Source organism: Sphaerodactylus townsendi, linkage group LG09, assembly GCF_021028975.2.
Source record: "Sphaerodactylus townsendi isolate TG3544 linkage group LG09, MPM_Stown_v2.3, whole genome shotgun sequence".
NCBI classification, from domain to species: Eukaryota; Metazoa; Chordata; class Lepidosauria; order Squamata; family Sphaerodactylidae; genus Sphaerodactylus; species Sphaerodactylus townsendi.
In genome coordinates this window covers 24,780,543-24,807,850 of record NC_059433.1, presented here as the reverse complement: position 1 = coordinate 24,807,850, position 27,308 = coordinate 24,780,543, and the positions used below count along the sequence as shown (strand labels likewise).

General features: G+C 43.8%; 1 protein-coding gene across 1 annotated transcript in view; it reads right to left on the bottom strand.

Annotated features, from left to right (window-relative positions):
- Nucleotides 1-604: 604 nt before the first annotated feature.
- The window catches only part of ECI2 (enoyl-CoA delta isomerase 2), a 40,109-nt gene continuing 13,405 nt past the window's right edge, over nt 605-27,308 (bottom strand). Inside the window, exons 6-8 of the mRNA XM_048508523.1 lie at nt 13,324-13,413; nt 3,659-3,802; nt 605-760 (exon numbers count right to left, since the gene is read on the bottom strand). Coding sequence (XP_048364480.1) covers nt 605-760; nt 3,659-3,802; nt 13,324-13,413 — 390 coding nt within the window. The remainder of the gene's footprint in view (nt 761-3,658; nt 3,803-13,323; nt 13,414-27,308) is intronic.

Here is a 27,308-nt window from a genome sequence, read left to right as displayed (position 1 = left end):
GCTAGTAGAGGGAATTGAGGAGCAAGAAATTGAAGAGAGGGCAGGAGGGAAGAGAAACAATTAGAAAACAATTAGAAAATTACAAAACAAAAACTTTAAGCAGGTCCATTTCTTTACCCTCCCTATATTTTATTTTTTTTCACCCTTCATTAATGTTCAGCTGCCTTCAAGGTCCTGTGCTTGCCTGAGCGTGCTCAAGTCATTTTTAATTTTTTCTTTATTAAAACATTTACAAAGTAATATTTTTCTGCGTACATGGAGAGTCTTCAAGTATACAAAAATTCTTACCCTATCCTCTCAAGCACACACTTGGTATTTAGACAGAATGGTAATCTGAAAGCCGCTCATTATTATTATGCATGAGCTGCTGGATTTATAAACCAAATTCTCTCATCTGTTGCAAGGGCTCAGTGCGGCAGAAGGGTCTTGACTGGCATTTCTGAGCCAATTCATACAAAACATGCCTTAACAAAAAAAGTATCCTCTAGTAATCAGGATATTCTGTCACATACATGACACATGTAAGAAGGGCTCAAAATGGATGCAGAGTGTAAATACGAATGTATATTCAGTGATGAAAATAGGAATGTATTTCTGGTCAGTATCACAGCTTTGACTTCTTCTGGAAAAAGCTTTGGACGCCATTCAGCCCCTCATCTGAAATGCATCTTTCCACAAGCAGCTTACTCTCCTGCAAACTGACTGCACGCAGGAGTTCTTTTTCCATACTTCTTATTAACTGTTTGGAGATGGCTAGAGACTGGATTAAAAAGAAAATGGAGAAATTATCCAGTAATGAAGAGAAACCCACACATTTTTAATCTCTGAATTCAAAAGGCCACGATCCACAACAAATGTCACCAGCAGGTCGCCTGTAGAAGCCCAGTTGGTGGATGGGAGTTATATGGCAGTTAATACGCTTTAAAAAAAAGAATTGATCCATTCATTCAGGACTGATCAAATTATCCAGGAGTTTCTCCAGATGGCAACCATCTCTATAGAGCAACATGAAGGGCTGCTAAGCGCAAAGGGAAGAAAAAATAGCGGTACAAAATTCCCCAAGCTTGAGCTGGAAGGGGAGAGCTGTGAAGACCCATCTGTATTTTTCTCTCAGCTGTGCAATGTCTGCAATCCCAGGCCTTCAGCAAGAGCAGGAAGCCTCTCTAGGCATCTCTAATTTGAAAGTTTTGCTTAATGTGAAATTAAATCAAGTGCTCTTGTGCATCAAGAGTGCACTTACGAGATTATCCAGTTAAGTGAAGGGTTAAAGTACATGATTACAGATTCCTAGAGAAGCTTTCTATTCCTTTAAGCACTGGTAAATTATTCCACCGCCCTTTCTTTTTCTTCAACATGTAGATGGAGGCAAAATAATATTTTTCCAGATGTCTGCAGTAGCTCAGCACCCCTGGCAAAAGTCGTTGTTACACATTTGGTGGAGAGTAATACAGATGATTTGTTATTATGTTTTACATGGGTGACTGCAATGCTATCCTCTGTGCAGATTCTTGCTATAAAATTTAAAGATAACAAATACCAAATCAGAACATTGGATAGCAGCTATAATATGTTTCAGGAATGATGACTGTGATACTCCTTGATTTTTGAGCAAAGCAGAGTGAGTGACGAGGCTTTTAAAGAGGTTTAAGATACCATTTGCTGCATAAGCAAAGTGAATTTTACAGAGCTGTAAAGAGCTCTTAAAAATCAGAAGGCTGCTTATTAAGGCAAGTGACCAATAGGCAACCATAATTTATGCTTGGGTAACCTCAAGAAATAGATACTGCCCTAAGGTGTCCGTGAAACTGCTTTTAAAGACTGCAGAATATATCAGTTTGCCTTTTAAGGGTAATCTGACAGAAAACAATAGACTATCAACTCTCAGCTGCCTGAGCGGAAGAAGGCATAATGCTAGACCCAACCTTTATTGTCTGATACATCTTATGTTTCATTGTGATCTGCAAGCAAGAGTGCATTGTTCAGGTATAGACGACATGCATCTGAGGCTGCAATCCTAAACACACTTATTCACAAGTAGGAGCGCAGTGGGATTAGCTGCTGAGCAAATATGTTTACAACTGCACTAGTTACATACAACTGTATGTAACTAAAGTTAAAATGTGCTCTCCCCAAACAGATCCAAGATCTGTTAGATCTGATAAATCTAAATCAGGGGTCTACAACCCGTGGCTCTGGAGCCGCATGCGGCTCTTTCAGCCTTATACTGCGGCTCCGCATGGCCTGGAGGTTGGAGGGTATCATGGGCGTGTCCCTCCAGGAAAGGTGAGTGGAGGGGCGAAACTGGAGGTGGCTCTGTGTAGAGCCACCTCTCCGGCTCAGTAGATCTTCGGGGCCGGTCCAAATGGCTCTTTGGGTGGTAAAGGTTGCTGACCCCTGATCTAAATGCTTCTATAAACTGTGGATCACCAGTGACCTTTGTTTCCTGGTGGTCACACAAGCTTGTTTCTTGTGTTTTGCTCCAGAACCCTGGGCCTTCCTTTGTTTGGGCTGGGGTTGCCAACTGGTCAGAGAAAAAAAAAATCCCGCCCCTTTAAATAGAGGATTAAAGATAGGAAGTGGCAGCTCAAACTTTTCATGGGGCCTTTCCGCACAAATCTTTAAAAAAGTTTTGAGGCAGGAAATAAAATGTTTCCTCCATGGAATTCCACACTGTTTTACCACCCACCTTCCTCCCCAACATTTTATTTCCAGCCTCAAAACATTTTAAATTAATCCCATTTTAAAACTGTTCTCTCGCTGAAATGTTTTTAAAATGTCTTCAGTTGCTTGTGCGATCTATCAGCTATGATTCCCACATTTCTCTGCTTCCCAGAACATCTTCCTTGGTGCCATTTTCTGAGCTCACTGAGTTCCCCCTCGCCTATTAACTTGCAGCATTTCTCTGTGGTTCTTTTATTTTGGAGGGCCAGTCTTCGAAGCATCGAGTATACCAGGAGTACAGAATGCAGCACAAGGCTGTGAAGCATTGATTCACTTAGGCCAGGGGTAGGGAACCTGTGGCTCGAGAGCCACATTCTGCCCTTGCACTGCGGCTCCATGAGCCAAGCCGCTGGCTTCATCCTTGCCCGCCCTGCAGGCAGCAGGGCGGGCGCACCAATTGCCCGCAGCCGGCTGGGCCGCACTGTGGGCTTCCCCTCTCGCCCGCCCCATTGGAGCAGGGCGGGCACTTTCCCGGCGGCCAGCAAGGCCGAGCCCCCGGCTTCATCCATGCCCGCCCTGCTCCAAATCTTTTCCCGTGTTTTCTTTTCCCGTGGAAAACGGGTCCAAATGGCTCTTTGAATGTTAAAGGTTCCCTACCCCTGACTTAGGCAGTGGTGCGATTCAAATATTTTAACAACCGGTTCCAGTGGTAGGATTCAAATAATTTAACAACTGGTTGTTTATAAGCAACATTTTAACAGCCGGTTCTGCCGAAGTGGTGCAAACCTGCTGAATCCCACCACTGCACTCTGGGTTTGCTCTTGCACTGCTGCTGTTCAGTTGTGAAAGTATGTAAGGGCTTTTCGTATGCAGATATATGGCAATGGGTATTTTCAGTAGGCACGGGTGGCTGAAGAAGTGCACATGGCTCTGTTAATATATGCCTAATTATTAATGATGAGTGTGCAGTATTCCACCATGGATTGTCATTACATACATTTTTAGGAAGATTTGCGTATGCTTTCAGCCTTGTCCAAACGTCGCTCTGAAAAGTGCTGTCAGCAAAAACTTCAGTCACAAGTCCCTTGGTACACGCTTCCTCTGCAGTAATTTTCTTGTTGAAAAGAAGCATCTCATTTGCCTAAATGAACCAAGATTCAGAAGCAAAAAAGGTGTGGTTTGCTTCAATTATATATACACTCGCACCCCTCTATCATATAGGCCGTTTCCCCACTCACCTTTTGTTGCGCGCTACTTGCTCCAAGTAACATGGGGTCCAGCGGCACTCCCTACTACATGAGCGGCAACAACGCAGCTGCCCCGATTCCACCTCTCTCGCGACGCCTCAGCGCACGTCATTTCAGTTCCTGTTCGGAACAGCACCTTTTGGAAAACCCCGCGCAGAGTGCGGGGCAGTGGGAAAGTCCGGGAGGGGGGGGTAACTCCGGGTTTGCGTTTCCTGCCCCTGGTAGCAATGTGGAGCCTTTTTCCAAATAAGGAAGCAGTGGGGAGCAGTGCGCACAGCCTTTTTTGGGGTGGGGGAACAGAGATTGACGTGTATTTGACCCTACATTGCAAAGTAGGGTCATTTATATAGCAATGCAAGGGAGCACTCACTGAAATGCAAGGAAGCACTCACTATCTGCTATTAGAGTTTCTGTGGCTTGACTAGGTAATGCAGACTTCTGTCTGCTTGTGCTGCAATGTGAAAGGTCACCAGTTCTAATCCCGCTAGGGACGACTAATTTTTTAAAAAAGAAAAAAATAATCTATGAAGGAATTGGGGCTGATTTTTGACCGGACAAGTTTTTTGTGTTTGGGCAAAAAGCAGTGTGATTCTATTATTTAGGTTTACTTCTATTATTTCTATTATTTAGGTTTATTTAGGTTTACTTATTTAGGTTTACTGTTATTTAGGTTTACTCAAAACACACCACAATGAATCCCCACAGTTTCTGTCCCCAGCGTTATCATGAAGCCACAAGCGAACAACCAGGAAGTTCAGCAAATTTTCACGCCGCATTGTGCTGGCCAATCAAAAGCCAGCACCAAAAGCAGGGAAATCGCATTGGGCAGCTTTGTGATGACATGTGCATGTGGGGACGTTTCAACGTTGATCCCAGGAAGGAAAAATAAAAAAAATAAAAAAGGTCCAGCCTCCAAAACGGGACTCCAACCAATCGTAACAGAGACCCACCCTGCCGATCACTGCAGAAAGTGGAGCTGTGGGGAGTGCTGTGTCTAAAAAAACACAGCAGAAAGGTAAGTTCCCCAAATGGGCAAACTGCAGTGGGGAGCATTAACCCACACTCAACTACTCCTGGTTCTTATGAGCCTGGTCTGCCTCCACTTTCACTTCTGAAGTGGGGAAACAGCCATAGATATGCATATTCCAGTAGAACATTACCAAATTGGACTATTGCAGCTGGAAAAAGAAAAGGAAGGCAGGCAGAGTTTATGGCATCTCGATGCTTATTGTGGGAAAAGGCTTTCGAGGGCCTGAAGCGAATCCTCAGTCAGTAGATCTCGGTCTGATTATGTAGTGACTGAGCACTCATTTCAGCAATTTGATGGAGTGCATTCTAGTTTATGCAGGTTTATGTTCCTTTTTGTTACAGGTGAGTGCAATTTTTCCAAAACATAGAAGCTGCAGTGCACATAACTGGGGCAAAATTCATGGACATCCTAAGATGCAACCGCTGTCTGCTGTTCTATTAAAAATGATGTAGAATGTCATGGAGTAATATTGCAGCTGCTTGAGGTGTCTTGCACACACTGAACTGTGATGTCTAACCAGACAAGAAAGAATCTTTGACAAAAGGTTTAGCAATTCCTTTTCTGTGCTGTGCCCCCCTCCCATGAATCTTTGACAAAAGGTTTAGCAATTCCTTTTCTGTGCTGTGCCCCCCTCCCATGACTCTGATCCAAAACAAATATCACAACAAAACAAGTCACTCAGCTCTCTGCTACTGTGAATAGAGTAAGAATTGTTCATTCCTGTGGATGTTGTATGGCTTGGCCAGCAGGGCATGCGATGGAAAGCTTTACTGCCAGCCATCCGGGAGGCACTTCAGAGGTACACCTCAGGGGCTTGTCATTCACCTGTCAGAACAACAATGCTTCTCAACATGTTTCAGGAATTTTGCCAGTTGAATCCACCACAGTAAATTAATGTAGTAAAATTGAAGCGCACCATTTGATATGTTTTACAAAGTTCTAGAGGCAACTAATATGGGCTTTACTGGATTTTAATCATTTTATAAAGGAAAAAAACCTCCAGTTCAATTTATTATTATTATCATTATTATCATTATTATCATTATTATTATTATTATTATTATTATTATTATTATTATTATTATTATTACTACTACTACTACTACTACTACTACTACTATTACTACTATTACTATTACTATTACTATTACTACTATTACTATTATTACTACTACTACTACTATTATGATTATGATTATGATTATATTTATAAACCGCCCTCCCCCGGAGGGCTCAGGGCAGTGAACAAAACAAATAGATAGAGCACAAATAAAATCAATAATATCAAGATTTAAATAAATCATTAAATAGTGGCTCTATATAATGCTTAATTGATGACCACTTGGAAAGATTAAGTAAAAGATGAAAATGTAATGGATTCTTCCTCATTTAAATGGGTGGTGAAATGGTTTTCCCAGAGTTCCATTGGAATTTGCAGATTTTTTTTCATTAGTAGGAAGTTTGTTACTTGTATTTACCACTTGCCAAAGGGTTCTAATATCATGATATCATGAAGCATTCAGCTGTTCTTGCCAGGTTAGAATGGAATATTTTTTTTTCCTTTTATGAACATATCGACTTTTTAAATAGGCTAAATATTGCAGTAGAAATTGCTGAACATTAGATCTTTGGAACTTAAATATGATACTTTGGCATGCTTTAGGCTGTGGCAAATGGCATTAAACCATGGAGGGCTACATTTAGATATTTTTCTTTGATTGCATGATTGTGCACAAAGGAACCCTTCTCAATATGATCCTTTATAATAGTTTCTTCTAAGTCTCTAAAAATTGGACATTTGAAAACGAAATCAATCTTCTGGACCATAACTAAGAACCATTTCCTGGCTCTGTGGAAGCTGCAACATCTCCCAATTTGAGTTCTCAGATCACAGATCACAGAGTTCTCAGATTACAGAGGCTGAATTGACATTCCCTAACCTTAATTCTAAAATCAAGAGAAAGAAAATGTAGAAATGAGGTCTATTAGAGGATACTGAAACATGATCAATGATACTGCTTCCTCTATCTGAGATATCTGAGATGTAAGTAAAATCTCCTTTCCTATCAAAATTTTGGTTCCTGTTAATAACTGTAAGGTCAACTGAACAGCAAAATTTATCAAACAGTGACCACCAAAATTAGCTTCAGTTTCCATTCTCCAAAACTTATCAATAAAATGATTCCTATCTTGTTATATTCAGATTACACAGTTATTCTATCCTACTCATAGTGGGCCTCATAAGAGTGCTACTGCAGATCATTTTATATCCCCAAGTACTAGATCGTGTTGGCGAGCACTATATCTAGATGTTATGGATTACATATAGTTCTGCTAGCATGGGCCAATTGTCCATGCTACAGTGGGCATCCAGATGGGAATTGTAGTCCATAACATCTGGAGTGCCAAAGGTTCGCCACCACTGTACTAGATAATTTTTATACTGGCATGCTTTAATGTTTTACCCTCAGCCCTCTGGTAGGAGGATACACTCGTGTACCACTTGCTCAATGACTTTGCCCATGTAATACAGGGAAAGTATAGACCACTGAAAATGTTTTGCAGTTCTATGATGGCCTTTTGTGCATGTTTGGTCTCTACTACTAGCTGCTTTGTTACCTTGCTCCCAAACTCATGAAAAGCAAACGAGAGAATCCCTGCAGTTTCTAAGAATGGAAAAGTGGGATTTTTCCCTGTCTCTGCAGGGAAAGTGAAGTACACCAATCTGCATTTTGCTTTGCTTGGGTTTTCTGCTCCTCTTTCCCTTCCCCCATCCACACAAAAAGAGTTCCACCCTCTCCAGGGCATCTTTTTTTTAAAGAAATGGATACTTTTGATCTATTGCTCCTGTGATAGGTCATTAAAATACCTGTACAAAAACAAAAACAGGTGGCAGACAACTTCCCTACACAGAAGCAGGGGGCAGGCAAAATTGTGGCTAGGCTCAGGGGAAACAGTGGAGTACTTCCTACAAGTAAACAGGAAAATCCCCACTATGAAGCACACAGTTGCACTGCAAACTGTAAGTTCACAAAGGGCCTAATGACATCTGACATTAATATATTGTTCCAATTTTATCTATCATACTGGGAAGATCTGATTCATCGCAGGAGATAATTTACAAAATTGCTAAATTTTGCCTGCAGGCAAGTGGGATGCAAAAGAGGCTAGCTAAATCTTAATAACTTTGCCTGTTTGAGGGAGGAGGGTTTTTATTCTTGTTCCCCTCTCATGTATGTTACATCAGATGCATATATTTTTCTTGTATCAATTTGTCAATTTTCTGGAGCTGATTTTGTATCAAAATAAATGTGGTTGTTGATAATGACAATAATGAATGAGCTTGTTCATCTTTAGTTTTCCATTGACCAAGAATCACTTTAGTAGTTGAGGGACATCCCTTCCTCGCAACACCTTTGTGTTTGCAGAGCTGGCATGGTTGAAGATTTATTGCACAATATGCTTGTTTGCCTGCTTTACAGGAGTCCAAGGAGTAAATACATCAATAGGTTGTTGATTTTTTGTTTTTGCCTGATACTGATCACTGTGTTTCTGAAAGTTAGCACTATTTGGCAACTGGAAAGATCAGAGACCAAACAACACAGTAAGGGTCCAATTTTACTTTATCCCTCTTTTTATCCCTCTGATTTATCCCTCTAATTTTACTTTATCCCTCTGAGCCCTTCAGGGGTAGGGCGGTCTAATAAATTGAATTATTATTATTATTATTATTATTATTATTATTATTATTATTATTATTATTATTATTATTATTATTATTATTATTATTATTATTATTATTATTATTATTATTATTATTATTATATAGGTAACGATTGAGTTATAGTTCTAATGTCTTGTGTAATGATTGTGTAAGCCAGTGGCCAATGCAATAAACATGATCTTGATTCTTGAATTGCGGGATATCATCGCCAAAAAGAAGATTTTAATAAATTCAGTGGAGTTGCCTATACAGGCATTCATATCTCCACAGACAATCAGAAAATATAATGGCAGATCAACTGTATTCATAAACACAATTCAGTCAATTTCTGCCATTGGGCAATTGTTTCTAAATGATAGGGCTGAGGACATAAACATTTATAACAATTTTAACAAATATATCGAAAGTAAACTTGCTTGATCTACCACATCCTCCAAAATCAGCAGACTAACTTCCAACTACATATTTTTAACAAACTAATCAGGTTTCTGCTGGGCCAGCCTTTAATATCTATTTTTTTTGGCACTTATTGAATAAGAAGGATATCCTTTCAATGAAATGTTTAAGCGCTCAGGTTTCTTGAGCCAAAATAATATCAAAATTGTTCAGGAAGGAGCAGTGGCAAAGCTGCAATGGGGCGGGGCGTGGGGTGGGTGGATTGGGGTGGGGTGGGGCATGGGCAGGCTGGGTGGGAGGCATGGGGCACACACGGGCAGGTAGTGCTTTGGGCACAGTTCCCTCTCCCTCCGTCCCTGGGAAAGAGTACATAGAAGCATCAGATTGTCTCCCAGTTCATCCAGCTATGTTCCAAGAAAGTAGACAAAGGTTGTGTCTTAAACCTGAGATACTAAAAATTAGCAGCTCGACTGGGTGCACCAATTAGGGAAATCTTGACTTGAAAGGAATTTGATGGAACAAAAGGTGTATGTATTTAGTAGATTTCATAGGGTTGTTTTGAGTTGAAAGGTCCACTAAAGGAAAACTGGACAGAAACAAAAGGCCTAAAGAATCCAGACTTTCTAAATCAATTGGTTGTTCTTCTTTTTGAGGAGACTTATTAATAGGAATATGAGGAGGCTTGTTTGCTAGAAATTGTTAGCTGATTTTTAAAAAAATCTGACAGGGCTGACATATATTCATTCTTATTTTGAGAAAGATTCCTAACTGATTGTACATTTTTCTGATTCAACCAATTTTTAAAAAGCATAGAGAGGAAAATGATATCCAAAAGAGCAACTCAAGCGACTGAGGGAAGGGTGGAGTATCGTATCTTTGAACAAGTGCTTTAGTGCACTTGAGTTCTTTTGTGTATGGAGTGGAAGTCGTAAGATTTTATGAGGTTCATCGATGGGGACGAGCGAGAAGTTATTCTCTCAGCATTCTGGAAGCCGTGCAATGAAATGGACAGCCATTAATTTCATGATAAATACAAGGAAGCCCTTCTTCACATAAGGCATAATTGACATATAAAATTCACAGCCACAATGTGATGCTCAGCATTAAGTTTGATGGCTTTTTAAAAGGTTTAGACAAGTGAATGGAGGACAGCCATGGGAATACTAAAATACCAATCCCCAGAGTTAGGAGCTGATTTCTAGAAAGTACTGGACATAGAATATCTCCCTTGTGATCCCACTTCTATTTGTTACATTTCCATCCTGTTCTTCCTTCAAAGAGCTCAAGAACATACTACGTAGCTCTTTTCTATTTTATCCGCACAACAACTCTATGAAATAGGTTAGACTGAGAACATTTGATTAGCCGAGAACCACCCAGTGATTACATAAATCTGGGTGTCCTCAAACCTATGGCTGGATCCAGGTCAATCTCACCCAATTTCTAACTGCCCTGCCCCCCCGCCCCCCCCAGCCGCTGGCCCACATGGCTTTTATACATGCAAGTCCCATGATCCTCAGTGTAGCTTGTTTTGGTGATTCAAGGGAACCTGTCTTTCCTTGTTAGCCAGCAGAAAGGTGGGGTAGATCCATCACCTAGTCTGACCGCTATTGATTACTGGTTGTTTTGTGAGGATCCTGGGACATTTGAGTAGTTACAGTTGGAGTCAGAAAAGCTAGATGCTGGTCTTGGTTGATCTAGTAGGCTTCTTTTGCTTCCAACAATTCCTGTTGCTTATTGTATTGCTTTTTGTAGAAAACTTTCTACAATAAGTCTGGGCCATGTATCAATTTTCCTCCTCTTGTCAGAACATGCAGATATAAGAAAGCTTATGAGTATCAGTTCATGAATTTGATCTTTCCAAACCAAAAACTGCGGGGATTGTGATATGAGCCTCAGAACATTCAATCTGGCAAGCTTGAAAGAGAATAATCAAGATGATCAAAGGGAAAACTCATTTTTAGGGTTCAAATAGTTTGCATTGCCAAGCCGAGACAAGTCTTTCAATTACTTCTCACACATCTAATTAGATATCTTTAACACAGAATTCCCTCGTCCATGCTGTTACCGCAAATTGCACAGGACATTTAAAAATACTTAAAATCTGTGATAAAAAAAATAGAGCAGTTCTTTGTACAATTTACGGACAAATATTGAAATTACAGGAAAGTGAGAAGACTGCAATTTAGAGTTCTGTCTGTACAAGTATAGAAAAAAACTAATGCCTAAGATTTCATAGTTTCCATTGTGATAAGAAGAAACTACAGTCCAAGAGACATCAGATGGTGGCTGACATATCCTTTACAACATAGGGCAGCCCTAAACAGACACAAACTGGTGGCAAGGGTCTAATTTTAAAAGGGATGTACAGGTGAGGGGGTGTGTGTGTGTGTGTAAACTCTCTTCTACCATTTCCCATTCCATAATTCTCTAATGAAGTGTTTTTCTTCTGGCCACGTTCACTTCTGTGTTGGAGCTCAGCTGTCAAGAAGTGATGAGAGAGGACAGGGTATGGGCTGTGCATGAAAATAGACTAAGGATGACTGACCCACTTTAGTCTGTGGGATGTATGTGGTGATATTTTGCAGCTGAGGAGTATGAGAAAATCACACAGCCCAAACAACATCCTGTAATCTATTCCTGTTAAGCAAGCATTGTGCTGTTTCTGATCAACCTCAGTTTACATAAATCTCAGGTCATGTTCAGCTACTCTACAAAGCCCCTACTCTACTCTACAAAGCTACTCTTCCCCACTCCTCCGTGTGCATGACAGATTCCTATCTGCTAAACTGAATTTTCCCCACTCCTGCACATGAAGCCTGCTGGGTGACCTTGGGCTAATCACAGTTCTCTCTCGGATCTCTCTCAGCCCCACCTACGTCACAAGGTGTTTGTTATGGAGAGAGGAAGGGAAAGTGTTTATAAGCTGCTTTGAGATTCCTTAAGGTTGAGAAAAGCAGGGTATACATTGAAACTCCTCCTCCTCCACTTCCTCTTCTATCTTTCCCAATTAAAAACTCTTTTAAGGGCTTCTTCATTCATGCTTGTTCATTGTACTATGACTGCAGTATCAAACAATGGCTTGTTGGTGTAAATGAGCCCTCACAGATATAAAATGACAGGTAGATATATATAATTTCTAATGCAACACTTTTCAGTTGAATATGTTCAAACATTCAACTGCAAGTCGTTAAACATTCAGTATAGACAAAATAGCAAAATAGCAAAAATCAAGTGAGGTACAAGCATGCATGAACCAGGCTCATGTGTAGACCAAATTCCTGTTGTAACTACATTTTATTAAGGGACAACGTTATAAAAAACACATACAATATAAACGCCTTTGTTTGGAAACAGTTGCGAAACGTGTTCCTGATTAACGATGGCTTGCATTTCAGTTACTGGGGCCGAGGGGCAGGGAGTGGGGAAGATATACAATGCCCAGTCAAGTTGGCAATATTTATTTATTTAGATATTCATGTCCCTTTTTTATCCCAGTGGGAACCCAAAGCAGCTTACTTTGTTCTCATCTATTCTATTTTATCCCCACAACATTCCTGTGAGGTGGATTAGGCCGAAAGAGTGACCCAAGGTTTATGGCACAGCAGGGATTTGAATTTGGGTCTTCCAGATTCTAATCCAATATTCTGACCACTATGCTGTACTGGCGCTCTCTGGCCCTTTCCGCATGGGCCAATAAACCCGGGCTAACCATGGGGTAAATCCTGTGTTGGGGGGAACTTCACACGGATTCTGCTCCTAACGTGAGTCCACTCCGTGTTCCCCCCCAACCCGGTTTTTTCAAGAATCACACTATCAGCAATTCTTTAGTTGTAATCTGGACTGTAGCTGTGGCCGAGTGAATGGCTGCCCTGGAAAACGCTTTTCTCAGCAATGCTTCCCAGTTTTTAGCAGTCCCCAGTTCATGGCTGCATAGCCATGTGGGGATCACAGGCAGTAGTATAGCTGTAAGGGTCCATGCCAGTCTGCCCACATAGCTATGCAGCAAGGGAGGTAAGGGGGGAAAAACACCCCACACCTCTGTGTGAAGGCGTGACAGCAACCCACACAGTTTCTGCGGGCTCCAGTCGCTGCCTGCACGGAGGTGTACAAACGGGAAAACAGGACAGCATATTACTGTATCCTGCCTGCAACCTGCTCTCCCTGTGTCGAGCAGAAGGGGCCTCTCCCTTCCTGTGACAACAAAGGCACATAATTTGGGCAGAGCTCTATGTGGTTTGCAACTTTTGTTTTAACCAACTTACCTTTGCAGGTCCCATTAACTTAGGGAAGGTATAAGATGAGCAACCTTCTGGACTCACTCCCAGCTGGCTAAAAGGAGTTTGAATTGTGGCCTGCAATGAAATTTACATACAGATGGGACTGAAAACAGAGACATTATCATTAGATTTTTTAAAAAATAAGACTAAAATCATGTGTACACTTGCTACTTGCAAATACTATTGAACCCATGAATTTATTTCTAATAAATAAGCATAGTGATTAGGCTGTGATCCAGCAAATATCTGCAAAGATTCTCTGTTTTATTTCTGTTATGTGCCTTGGAATGATGCCAAATGACAGTCAACTCAATGGAGTCCCAAAGGGTCCCCATACTTCCTCCATTCAATGGTACAGTGTAAACAGGTCCAGACTGAAGTGATATGGTCTCCACAACCCACTCCAGTCAACATGCTGGCTGCAGCATTTTGCACCAATTGAAGTTTCCAAACATTTCTCAAGGGAAGCCCCACAAGGAGCACAGTGTAGCAACCGATCCTAGATATAACCAGGGTGTGCATTGCAGTAGCCAGATCTTTTCTGCCCAGGAAAGGCCAGGTGGCTAACCAGCTGAAGCTGGTAAAAGGCATTCTGACTACAGCTGTCATCTGCTTAACCAGCAGTGGGCCTGTTTCCAAGAGCACCCTCAAAATGCAGACCTCTTCCTTCAAGGCGAGTGCAAAACTATCCAGAACAGGTGATACATTAAATCCCAGGTTAGACCTCCCACCCACAAATAGCACTTCCATCTTATCAGGATTAAGATTCAGTTTATCAGCCCACATCCACTCCAAAACTGCCTCCAGGGTTTCTACAGCCTCTCTGGGATCAGCTAGCAGCATCAAATAGAGTTGAGTGTTATCCGCAAATTGATAACAGCCCAGCCCAAACCTCTGGATGACCTAAGCTGGAAGGTTCAGGAGAAAGCCATTGAAAAATCCAGGAGAAGCAACAGAGTTGCATTCCCTCTGTCCATCTCCTGGCACAAGTCATCCACTGGGGCAACCAAGGTTGTTCCAGTCCCATAACCAAGCTTAAACCTAGGCTTCAAGGGATCTGAACAAGTTGTCTCATTGAGGAAAGCTTGGAGCTGTCCATCCACCTCCCGCTCAGTCACCTTACTCCAGAATGGAATATCTGGGACCATTCAGTAATTATTATATCCATATACACTCCATATCCTGCACAACTGGGTTTTTTTTCTTTTCCCAAGGTTAGCTAAGAAACCAAGGTGTTTGGTTAGCTCCATGATGTAGAACAATACACTCCACCCATCACTGGATATTGCATTATTGTTTCACAATAGCAGCAATTCACAACCGGATTGTCTTGTCCATACCTGTAAATTCACTTATAAATGATTGCTGTAGCACAACAATAATGCAATAGCCAGCGATGTGTAAAAGCAGCTTTAGATGTACAGAATCGTAAGTCTGATTTATGATATGGCAACCATTATGGATGACAGGCCTGTAGTTCCAAGAACAAGTTTCCCTGCAGTATCTGTGAGCAAATCTCATGTCGGTGATTATATATCATGCTATAAAAATGAATGCCAGCACTATAATCAGTAAGCACTGCATGTTATTGCCCGTCTCCTCCCACCATATTCATTTTCTAAAAATTACCCTTCAGTTATTAATACAAGCCGAAAAGAGCAAGTAGGTCATCTGGTCCTTGCACGGGGCTACTGTAGCATTCAAGCCGGCACATTTCCAGCAAACACAGTTGAAGTGTTTTGCCTCGGTGACTTCTCTCATGTCCTGTGAGGCTGTTTTTATAGGGGACCCTGGGACTGTGATGCATCCAACAAACACTGCTTGGCTGGAAACAAATTTCCTTCAGGCGATTTCAGATCATTACTGAAACTTCTGTGTGCCAAGCAGAAAAGACTTTTCCCTGATTGGCAATCTGTTAGGTTTCTTGCAAGCATATCACATAAACCACTTTATCCAAGTTAAGTTAAACTCCTCCATGATTTGGAGACTAGCTGCAAGATGCTGCACTTTATTAGGCTGCACGCAGTAACAAGTAAAGAGACGAAAATTAAATTTTAAAACACCGTTCCAGATTGGATTTTAGAACTCTTTTGAAGAACATGGTTCATCTAGTAGAGTGCTTTTTCCAAAAGTGACCTGACAGTCATCTATGAAAGGTCATAAGTAAAACATGGGGCCTTTCCCCACTTACCTTAAGCTACTTGCGCGGGGTCCCCCAGTACTCCCCACGAGAGGGGTGGCGATAGCGCAGCTGCCCCGACGCTGCCGCTGTCGCGCCCCCTCAGCACGCGGCATCCCTGGCGCTCTTGCAAAGGGAGCCTTTTGATGACTTTATTCCAACTGCAACCTAGTTATACATTTGCTGTGCGGAAGGGACCTCTGAGAGCGCGGGGTCGTGGGGATGCCCGGGTGCGTGCCAGGGATGCCTTGCGCTGAGAGCAGCGCGTGGCATGGGGGGATCATGCTGAGTGGGGAAACGCCCATGGATAGGCTTCCCAAACTAGCTAATTCAGAATTTGGTTCTCAGAGGTCCCTTCCGCACAGCAAATGTATAACTAGGTTGCAGTTGGAATAAAGTCACCTGTTTTTCTGTTTTTGCATTCACATGCATCCATGCAGGCAGTGATTGGAGCCCAAGGAAGCAATCCGGGGTGCTGTCACGACTTTGCATGAAGATGTGTCTGTTTTTTTTTACATTCCTTCCCATACATGGATAGCTATGCAGGCATGCACAAATGAATCCCCAGAGCCATGCTGATGTCCTACGATACGATCATCTGCACCTGCCTAGCTACGTAGATGCAAGCAATGATTTTTTTAAAAAAAGGAAAATGGAGATGAATAAAGCGCCTTTTGCCAGGCCGTTCACTTGCAAGCTTGTTTAGTGATTAAAAAACCAGTTTGGGGGAAATAACACAGGGCAGACTTATTTTGGAGGTGGGATCTGAAGTCCCCATCCAAATGGGTTTTTTTAGCATCCTACCCCTGTGTTCATTCGTCCGTGCAGAAGGGGCCAGAGTTTCAGAGAGCAGCTGAGTTTTCAGCGATATACTACCTCTGAACACAGAGATACCATTTTATTACCACTGCTGACTGGTGTTGAAATTCTTCATTAATTTGTTTAGTCTATGCATACAGCCATCTAAGGAAGTGGTGGCGAACCTTTGGCACTCCAGATGTTGTGGACTACAATTCCCATCAGCCCAATTGGCTGTTTTGAACTACTATTCCCAATTGGCCATGCTGGCAGGGGCTGATGGGAATTGTAGCCCACAACATCTGGAGTGCCAAAGGTTCACCACCACTGATTTAAAGGAATGGGTAGTCACCTGATTACATATTGAACCATTCATTCCTAAACTTTCTAAGCAAATAGCAAGCCCTGTCAAAGCTTTTCCCGCCTTTTCTACTATAGTCAGAGAGTTGTGATTCTTTCCTGAGTGCTGCTACAGTCAGAGAGTTTTGACACTGTGATTCCTTCATGAGTGTCAAAGAGAAGGATATAGGCCCTTGCCCCACCCGCAGAAATAGCAGCATCTGCTGTTCTCCTGACTGGCTGGGAGTTGGTGTTTTCTGGGAAGGCTTTGCTGTTCTTACTTGGTGTCATCACCAGGGCAGCTCAGGAGGGCAGTATCAAGGGAAATAGTCCCTCAAGCGTGTGCCTTTAGTGTGGAACTTCAGCATGACAGACGGGATGTCTAAATAGTAGGTGGTGGCAGATTTGTTGATGTGGGAGGTCAGGATATCATGATACACTATGTTTTTGCTGCTGTTTTGGGTTGTGGGGTTATGTTGCTAGTTTGTTAGATCTTTTTAGAATGTGTAAAGGTTTTGCCTAATGGAACATTGTGTTTAAGTATGAAATGTACTATGTCGGAGGAGCTCTAGCAGCTGGAGACAGACAGGGAGATATGGTAGTGCTCAGATAAGAACATAAGACAGCAATATAGATGGGGTGGTGGTGTGCAGCCGGAGGGGCGTGGTGAAGGCAATGCCATGTTGCATCCAGAGGATCATTGGGTGGCACAGGAAAACAAACCCCCCTCCTGCTGCCCAAATTGTATCATAGGTCGAACAGGCTTATGCCACACTTTTGTGCAGCGTCAGTCTGCAAGTCTTGGGGATAGGGGCAGTGTTCCAGCTGGAACACTTGTGGAAGCTGATTAATGTCAGCTCCACCCCCGGGAACAACCCAGTCCCCCCACCACCACATCGGCATCCAAGAGGATGCCAGTGCTGCTCCTCGGCAGCTCGGACTTCTGGGTTTCACTGCCGTGGAGCTGAGGGATGGCCAGATGTTGGCGCCTTTGGCCCTCCCCGACAATGGGGATGCCCCTTGCACTGCTCCCCCATCTGGATTGAACTGTTCATCAAAGATAAAGGTGCCTAAAATGTCAGAGGAAGATAAAACTATCTTAAACCTTTATGAGCTTCGCCACATGGTGAATCCTTTCTCTTTGCCGAGGCATTTGACTAATCTCCCTGGAAATCCTCTCTGCAGCTGCTGGTCTGGGGGGGAGTGGGGTTGGGGTAAATTTTATGCAGTTTTTATTGTTCTGTTTTAGTTTTCACAGTTTATTTATGATGTTTTATTGTGATGTTTTATTGTTTTAAGCTGTGTAAGTGCCTAAAAGACGGGGTATAAATATTGTTAAATAAGTAAACCAGCTCATAAACATAAGTGAGCTTAAGGATGTTGTAAACAAAACCTCAAAGAATAAAAACCTTGGGTTTGATGGATTCGTGCTCAGGTTCCAACAATGTTTTATAGAAATGGTAGCAAACCGCTTATTTTTGCAAGACAATTGTTGCCGATATCATTGACTAAATCTAAAACGATAAAAATGTTAAAACCAGGGAAGGATCCAACATTAGTAGGCTCATACAGGCCCATTAGCCTATTAAACTGTGATTATAAAATGATCCCTTTAATATTAGCAAATAGATTAAAGGGTGTGGTGCCAAAATATATTTCACTGAAGAGCAATCAGAATGTATCAATGAAGATTTGAACTCTGGACATTTAGCAACAAGAGAATCTCCAAGCTCCATTCTTATTTTCAAATAGATTAAGTTGAATATAACTTTCTTCAAGCTAGTGGACGCTGGGTTCAGTTTGTTAAGTTGACCAAAATAACATATGCAGCTTCCTCAGCATGTTTGTCCACACATGATGCAGTTGTAAGACTTTTCTCATTAAATAGAGGGATAAAGCAGGGGTGATCACTTTCGGCCTTATTGTTTAATTTGTATATCAAGGTTTGCATTTAGTACTTGGTCTAAAAACAGAAACTTCTCAGTATAAGATGAAGTTATTTGTAGAAGATACTATAATTTTCTTAGCAGAAATACAGGAATCTAGTAATCACTTAAGTATGATATTTAATTTATTTTTTAAAATCTCAGATTATAAAATTAATGCTGATTAAACTGTGATAATGCTATATAAGGATGAATGATCAGAAATAGATTCTTCAAACCGATTAAAAAAGGTTTAGCTGGTAAAGCTCGGACAAGATACCTCAAAAAATGATTAATGATAATTTTAACTCCATGATTGCTGACATTAAACTTTCCATTTAGAAAATGTATACTTTTTCTGTGTTAGGCTGGATAATTGCTATTAAAATGATAATTCCCAAATTGACATATCTTTTGTTGAATATGCCAACAGTAGTGATAGAGGGCAAGAAATTCCAAGGCTGGCAACAGATAATTAATTATTTTGTTTGGAGGGCTAACCACTTTAAGATTAAATGGCATCTAGTCCAATTCAACTGGTATGAGGGAGGGTCATTATTCTAAATATAAAGGCATATCATGATGCTGCAATTTAACCAGACTATTGACATGGGTAAACTCTGAGAGAAGTTTAAATATGTTATCTGTTGAACAAACTGAAGTAAAAATGCCATTAAGAACTGTTTAATGGGTTACTCTGAAAATGAGGAGGGGAAAAGGTATATATTAAAGAGAATCCAGTAATTGATAACCTTTTGGTGATTTGGGACAGACATAAGAAGAGATTATCTCTGGCATTTTCATTGTTAGCATCAGCATCAAGAGACTTAGCTCTGCTTCAAAAAACTAAATTATCATCATTGTCTAAATGGGAAATATGTAAATTAGATTTGTCTAAATGGGAAATATGTAAATTAGATTCTTATCATTCTTGAATAGTCTCACAGCCCCATCCAAACCTGGAGGCAGTGGGCTGCTGTGCCGATGTGGCACTGCCCCGCCACCTCCGAAAAGGTCTTTCTGGCAGTGTGGGGAGCAGGGAAAAGCCCTAAAACTTCCGTGCCATCAAAAAGCTCTATAGGGCTAAAAGAACACACACCATTAAAAGGGTAGCATAAATTCGAGGTAGCATAATACTGGCCCTCAATCCCAGGGGAGGAGGAGGAGGAGGAGGAGGAGGAGGAGGAGAAGAAGAAGAGTTTGTATTTATATCCCCCCTTTCTCTCCTGCAGGGGCTTACAATCTCCTTGCCCTTCCCTCCTACAACAAACACCCTGTGAGGTAGGTGGGGCTGAGAGAGCTCCGAGAATTTATTTTTTATTTATTTTATTTTATTAAACTTATAGGCCGCCTATCCCCGAAGGGCTCAAGGCGGCTTCCAACATGGCTGTTACATAGACAGCAATCAACAACATAAAATACTAAAATCATTAAAAAAAAAAACCTAAGCAGCAGTTTTCTACTACAGAACTATAGGTTAAGCAACCCAGTTCATAAATTCAATTAAGACAGGTCACCGAAGGCCATTAAAAGAAGAAAAAGGGGAGGGAGTAAGTAGGGCCTGGGATGGAATTTATAAGTAAGACAGCTCCAGCTTTAATAGAATGGAACTGCAGTCTGGCTTTGATTTCAATTCCAGTGTCGATAGGGGGAAGTAGATCCACGGTCGGGCTCTCCCGAAAAGCCCGGGTGGAAAAGCCCGGTCTTGCAGGCTTCAGTGAACCCATTAAGGTCCCACAGGGCCTCGCGACAGCCGGAGGTGCAAGGCATTCCACTGAGCGTGGGGCCAGAGCCGCAGCTGCCTCCTGGCCCCGGGTTGAGGCCAGCCGTGACATTGCAGGACCAGGGGTCAACAGTAGATCTGCCGCTGTCGAAAGAAATGCGACTCCATGTGGGACATATGCGATGCGGTCCAAGAGGTATGTGGGCCCTGGCGTCATGCTGCGTAAGGCCTTCCAGCTGTTAAAACCAGCACCTTTGAAAACGATCCGGAACTCCACCGGAAGCCAGTGCAGACGGCACAGCACAGGGGTGATATGATCTGAATAACTACCACCTGTTAGAAGCCGTGCCGCTGCATTCTGGACCAGCTTCAGCTTCCGGATCAGTCGCAAGGGAAGGGCCGCGTAGAGAGCGAAGCTGGCGGCCAATCAAGCCTCGAGGTGACCGGTCGCGATGGATCGCTGCTGGTGGCCAGGTCGGACTGGGAGAGATAGGGAGCCAGCCGCCGTGCCTCGGCGGCGGTGGAAGAACGCGACCTGGTGTATCATGGGCCACCTGGTTCTTATAGATAATGAAGTATATCCAGGCGGACCCCCGGGCTGCGAAGCCAGAGATGTTGGGGCCAACATGACCCCCTCCAGATTTGGCGGGCTGAAATTCCCTCGGGTCTCCCCCCGGCCCAGCTAAAGGACCTCCGCCTTCAAGGTTGGGTTAAGCTTTGACCTTACTCTGTCTCAACTTCGACCAGCAACCTAATTCCAGACAGTGCTGTAGAGCTGCAGGCTGGAGAGGTCGCTCCTCCATCCAACAACAGAATGAGCTGGGCGTCATCCGCGATATTGGTGACAGACCAGCCCAAAACTCCGCATCTGAAGCTGAGCGAGGGGCCGCATGTAGATGTTAAATAAGAGCGGGGAAAGCAAGGCCTCTTGAGGAACCCCCCACAATTAAGTGGGGCTCTGTGGGAGGCCTCATCCCTCGCCATTCATACCTGCTGGCCCCTAATTCCCTGGAGAAACGAGAGAGGTAATCCATTGAAGGACTGTGTCCTCGCACTCCAGAGAGGCAGCCATGATGAGAACGGTCTCGGCCCCATGCCCAGCACAGAAGCCGGACTGGAAGGGGGGGATCGAAAGTGCCGATGTGGTCCTCCAGAAAGCCCTGGAAGCTGCTCCTTAACATTCATTCTTCTCAATTACCTTCCCGAGGAACGCATAAGTTCGAAACGGGACGGTAATTGGCCAGATCTCCAGGATCTAAGCGGATGGTCTTTTTAAGAGTGGGCGGACCACTGGCCTCCTTCAACCCACCCGGAAATACTCCTTTTGCTCAAGGGAGCAGTTAACTATATTCAACAGGTGGGGTCAGAATTCACCGGCAATTTTAATCAGCCAGGAGGGGTAACGGATGAGAGGACAGGGTGGTAGGTCTAATGCAGCCAGGGCCTCAATAACATCGGACTCACAGAGTAGGGAAAACCGGTCCAGACTAGGACCTCCAGTCATGCGAGGGAGCCCTGAAGCTCTGTTACTGTATCAAGCGCGGGCCGGAAGGTCCCGGCGGAGGGATGCGACTTTATCTACAAAAAAGCTCTGAAATGCCTCACAGCCAATTCGCCAATTGAGAATTTGTAGACCCCTCCACTAAAGAGGTGAGAGGGATCGAACGATCCTAAAAGTTGTGCTACGGGAGTTTCGCAGATGCGTGGGAGGACGAGAAATGGGCATTCTTCGCCCGCGTGTCGCCAACTCTGTGGCCTTCATAAACGCCCCATAAGTTGTTCGGCCAAGGCCCTTCGCCACGGAGCTTCCTCCACACTCGCTTCTAGACGCCTGAGTTTCAGCTTCATTTGGCGCAGCTCCTCGGTATACTCAAGGGGCCTGCCGTAAGCGGGGACGCAGAGGGCGCTTTGGAGCAATCTCCTCGATGGCATCAGAGAGCCTGGAATTCCAGTCTGTCACCTGTCTCATCGAGGGCGCCAGGGGGCTCAGGGTCCCAAGAGAGTTAATTCAGGAACCTATCTGGTTCCATAGCAGTCTCATGTATGGGACATAAATAAGTCCACGCCTAGACGGGATTGGCGCTGCAAACCCACCCGGACCCTCAGGGCAAAATGGTCGGACCACGGCACTCTGCTAACAGAGGATATGGACGCTATTCAATTTCGCCCTGTTCAGGCCCAAAGTGTGACCGAAGCCTCGCGAGTGAAGCGCCAGTGTGTAATAGGGAGAGTCCCAGCGTCGCTATGGATGACACCAGGTCCGCTGTCGTTGAGCATGAGGTAGTGTCCACATGGACGCTTGAAACTCCCCAAGACAATAAGTCGGGGGAATCGCAACGCCCACTCAGCCATCAGCCTCCAGCAGCTGTGGCAGGCCGTCACCGGGTGCTTAGGGCGACCGCAGTACACCAGGAGAACGGCCAACCCTCTCCCTTTGACAGCCACTCCAGTCCGGCACACTCAAATCCAGAAATTTGAGGGGCAGGGACTGCCCTGGAAGGCCATAGACTCTCGGATGAACATCGCCACACCCTCTCCCCCCCCGCCCTGTGTTCGAGGCTGGTGGGATTACAAGCCAAACCTGGGGGCGAGACTCCCCGCTCAAGGCGACAAGCCACTTTCTCGCGACCCAGGACCCCAGTGATGCAGGCTCAGGCTGACTGGCTGACTGCACCCCGAGGAAATCCCGGAGTGTCGCTTGTTTTATTATTAATGGACCTGGCATTAATCAACACCGTGCCCGGGCGTAGGGTATACTGGAGCTCCCACTGCCCACATGCCTCGGGATAGGCCGGAGGGGCCAGAAGGGGGTCGAGCATAAATACATCTTCCCCCCCTTCTCATATATATGGTCCCCTCCTACTGACATATCTACTCCCCGGCCCCTCACAGACTGGGATCCCCTGGTACCCATATTCTGCCCCCTCGCTGCCACCTCCCATAGTTAAGCCTAGTATATACTGACAATAGCCTTGCAATAACACCTACTCTAATAGTCTAGCCTATACACAGATATATATTGGTTGCCTGCAGCATTCAACACCTTTGTTTCTGCTTCTAGGCAAACCACCAGTTTAAGCAACTATAGCTAAGTTAACTAATAAAATGGACTAAAAACTGTGACTAAAAGCTAAAAAGCTAGGAAAGTGCTGGTGCTTCAGGTAATAAAATGAAGAGATGGATGAAGGCCGGATCACTTAAGGATTGGCGCATGACCTTCAAGTCCAAAAGTTGTCAAAATGTCTCCAGGGCCACAGGGTTTAATGGACAAAGATATCCAGGTCCATTTCCAGGTCCATAAAAATCCTGGTAGGTATGGTGGTTCTTGATGTTCCCAAGATCTGCACTCAATGCACAGTTGGCTACAAAATGGCTAGGTGGATGGATCACTGGACACAGGGTGGTTAGATGGTGGGCCACAGGGCAAAAAAGTTAATCCCCTGTCCCCGGCCTCTCCCTGTGATTCGCAGGCAAGTGGAGGCCAGGAGGCTGGTGCCACCAGTCTCCCTCTCTGATAGATCAAGCAATAGTGATCTCACACCACACTCCACACTTCATTAACACTACAGGAGGTCCCTGCCACCGACCTCTTCTGAAAGTATCGCAAGTCCTCCTCGCCACCAATATCGCAGCTCCCTTATCACCAGTCTCCTCCAGTGACGCCACAGTGGTCAGGTAGTAAGCCGCCCATCGGCCCCTGGACGGGCCAGAAGGGGGAGGTCTCAGGAAAACGCAGGGGCACGGGGGGGGTCTGCCACTTACCTCCCCCACTGTCTGAACACACACCCCTACAACATCCCCTTCACAGCCTGCAGCGGATGCGCAGGCAGATGCAGCACGCCAGGCCGACCTCAGAGACGGCACCAGGCGGAGCCCACAGCAAGAGGCCGAAGCATATATTAATATAACCTCCAAAGCAATCAAGTCATCCCAGAGACCCACGACACTAGGCGGCCCCTTCCAACAGGCTTCTGCGCAGTTGTTATGCCCCGCCTCTATTGGCTGCTAAGTCGGCTGGCCCATTTGACGAGGTCTTCACTTGGAGGCAAGATGGGGTCTCTACCACCGACCCCCGATACTGTTGCCCCCGAGCTGCTCTGCCTGCGAGTATTGCGCTCAGCTCCCTTTGATCGTGAAGTTCTTGGCTCGGCAGGGTCCAAGTTAGAAAATGGAGGGGAGTCTCTGCCACCGACTACAACACCGACTACAACACCGACTACAACACCGACTACAACACCGAGAAGCTGCGACTAGCCCAAGGTCACCCAGCTGGCATGTGTGGGAGTGTACAGGCTAATCTGAATTCCCCAGCTAAGCCTCTACAGCTCAGGTGGCAGAGCTGAGAATCAAACCTGGTTCCTCCAGATTAGATACATGAGCTCTTAACCTCCTACACCACTAAGAGAGCTGATCTTAGTGAGCTCCACCCCTGGGAAGGCCCCTCCCCGCCCCCTCCCATACTGGCATCTGAGCAGGATGCCAGCACAGCCCCCAAACAGTCCAGACTTCCGGGTTCTGCAGCAGTGAAGCTGTAGGACAGACAGCCGCCAGCATATCTCTCACTCCACTGGGGTAAGAGCACCAGGGAGGGCAACTGGGCTGGCACAAGGGTGCCTTGCTCCCAGAAGCCCCTTTGCCCCCCACTTTGGATTGGGCACTCAATTAGTTTCATTTCCTATGAAACACTTTATAAGAAAAATAACAGTCAGGTACTATGGTATGACAACCATCAAATGCCGAGTTATTTAACAAGTTTAATTCATAATGGAACTAATATAAGACAAATAACTGATCCTGAAAAACATATGATACAACCTCCAAAGCGTTTATTTTCTAGATGTATAGCCAACTAAGGCTCATGGTTGTTCAAATTTCAGAGAGAATTTATGTAAGATGGTAATCATCTTTAACTCAAAAACTAAAGTCTATAACATGTTTTGATTCCTATTGCTATACATTTTCTGATTTTGTTCATATATAGTGGTTTGGTGAAGGGGCAATTAGGTTTTGGAAGAGCATAGAAGTCTTGATCAATGCTGGTTTAGAATAGTAGAAAATACTTCAGAATGAATGTTATTAAATTACGTCCCTGGAACAGTTCCCCTGCTCTGCCTAATAGCTGGGCGTGAGGGAAACTTGCACCCGGCTTGTAGGCAGGGAAGAGGGACAGACTGCCCAGCTCCCCTGCACTGCCTACAAGCTGGGCACAAGGGAAACTCGCACCTGGCTTGTAGGCAGGGAAGAGGGGCTGCCCGTTTGGTCATGTGGGGGGCCATCCAACACCCCCCACATGACCAAAAGGTGTGCGCCTGGGGACATGGGGTACCCCATGTCCCTAATGCCAGACGCCACTGCTGGAACTCCAAAGAAAGTACAACTAATTGTCTTGAATTTATTGCTGCATGTTTAACTTTTGCACAGTATTGGAAATCAAAAGAGCCTGAGGAAATTAATGAATAGAATGCTGAAGTAAAAGGGGTTTATTTCATGATAAAGCTTACAACACTTAAAAGACATGAAATTATTGTTGATATTCAGTCTGAGTTGGGTAGTATAAATAATTGTATTCAGTTTAAACTTGAAGAATGAATACATATTTCCTTTTTTTTGTTAAAGTTGTAAAATTTGTTGATATAAATAAAATAGGAAAAAGGGCATGTGAACATAAGAAGAGCCTGGCTGAATCGGACCCAACCATCCATCCAGTCCAGCATATTATCTCACACAATGGCCTACCAGTTCCTCACTTTCTATACAGTCTTTATTGAGTGAGTTTCCTAATGGTCCTCCTTTGATCCTTATGTCACATAATGCCAGATCCATTAATAACACCTTCGGCCTCTTCTTTTAAGCATCATTCTGTTCGATAATGTTGTCCAATGACTGGTTTTAAAAAATCCCAACATTGTGAAGAAGTCTGCTAGGTTCTTTCAGTCAGAAAAAGATTGAGAGCTGAGGATGACTCGGCTTTCAACCATTTCATGTGTGTGTGTGTGTGTGTGTGTGTGTGTGTGTGTGTGTGTGAGAGAGAGAGAGAGAGAGAGAGAGAGAGAGAGAGAGAGAGAGAGAGAGAGAGAGAAATCCTTACTTTTTTATTCCACCCTCTGATTCCCCCAGAAGGAACTATAAAGTCCAAGTCTGGGAGGGAAGGGAGTCTGCAAAGGCATCATTTAAGAATGATTACAAATAATCCAGACCAGCTTGACAATTTGTCCAATTGTCTGCTCCCCCACCTCACACACCAGTTTTGCATTTTTAAAATATATTTTCCCCCAAGGAAATAACAGTCTCATAGTTCTGAAGGAGAATAATCTGTGCACATGACTGAAGAGAAACACTACGCTACTGTCTGACCCCAAAATGTAATCACTCAGTATTCATGCTTGTGCAACTCAGGAATAGGTCCTTCAAGGCCTATAATTATTGACTGCTTTTTTAAAAGAACAAAACAGTGCAGTATGAAATGAGACTTCCACACTATCCACAAATTCAAGTAAATGTCTTTAAAATGGATTTTTAAAGATTTCTCCCCCTTCCCTTGTGATACTGCTTTATTCATTCATAATGTATAATAGGGGAGATTATGAACATTAGCTGGTTTAAACTGAGACTTGCTTTTGACTGTTTTCCAGTGCAGTTCAAAGCCCACTGACTTCAATAGAAGAGTGTAATTCTGGTTAAGACTGCACTGTTCATATATAGTTACCCTGTCCACATTGCTAGCATTAGGGGGTATGGTGCCTCCCGAGACCTGGAACTCTCCATAAAAAGTTTTGGCACTCCCTTTCGTACCAGAGGGTATTTATGATATTCAATGATAAAATATGCAGATATTATACAATACAGTACATATATTTTATGCATTTATGAGTTTCTAAACTTTTTCTGGGTTGTCTGCTGGCCTTCATGTATTATCTGCGGCTTCCACAAAACTCCCCCCAAAAATCCCATTTAATTTCTTATGCCCACCTGCAATATATCAAAACCGCCATGTGGAAAGTCACGA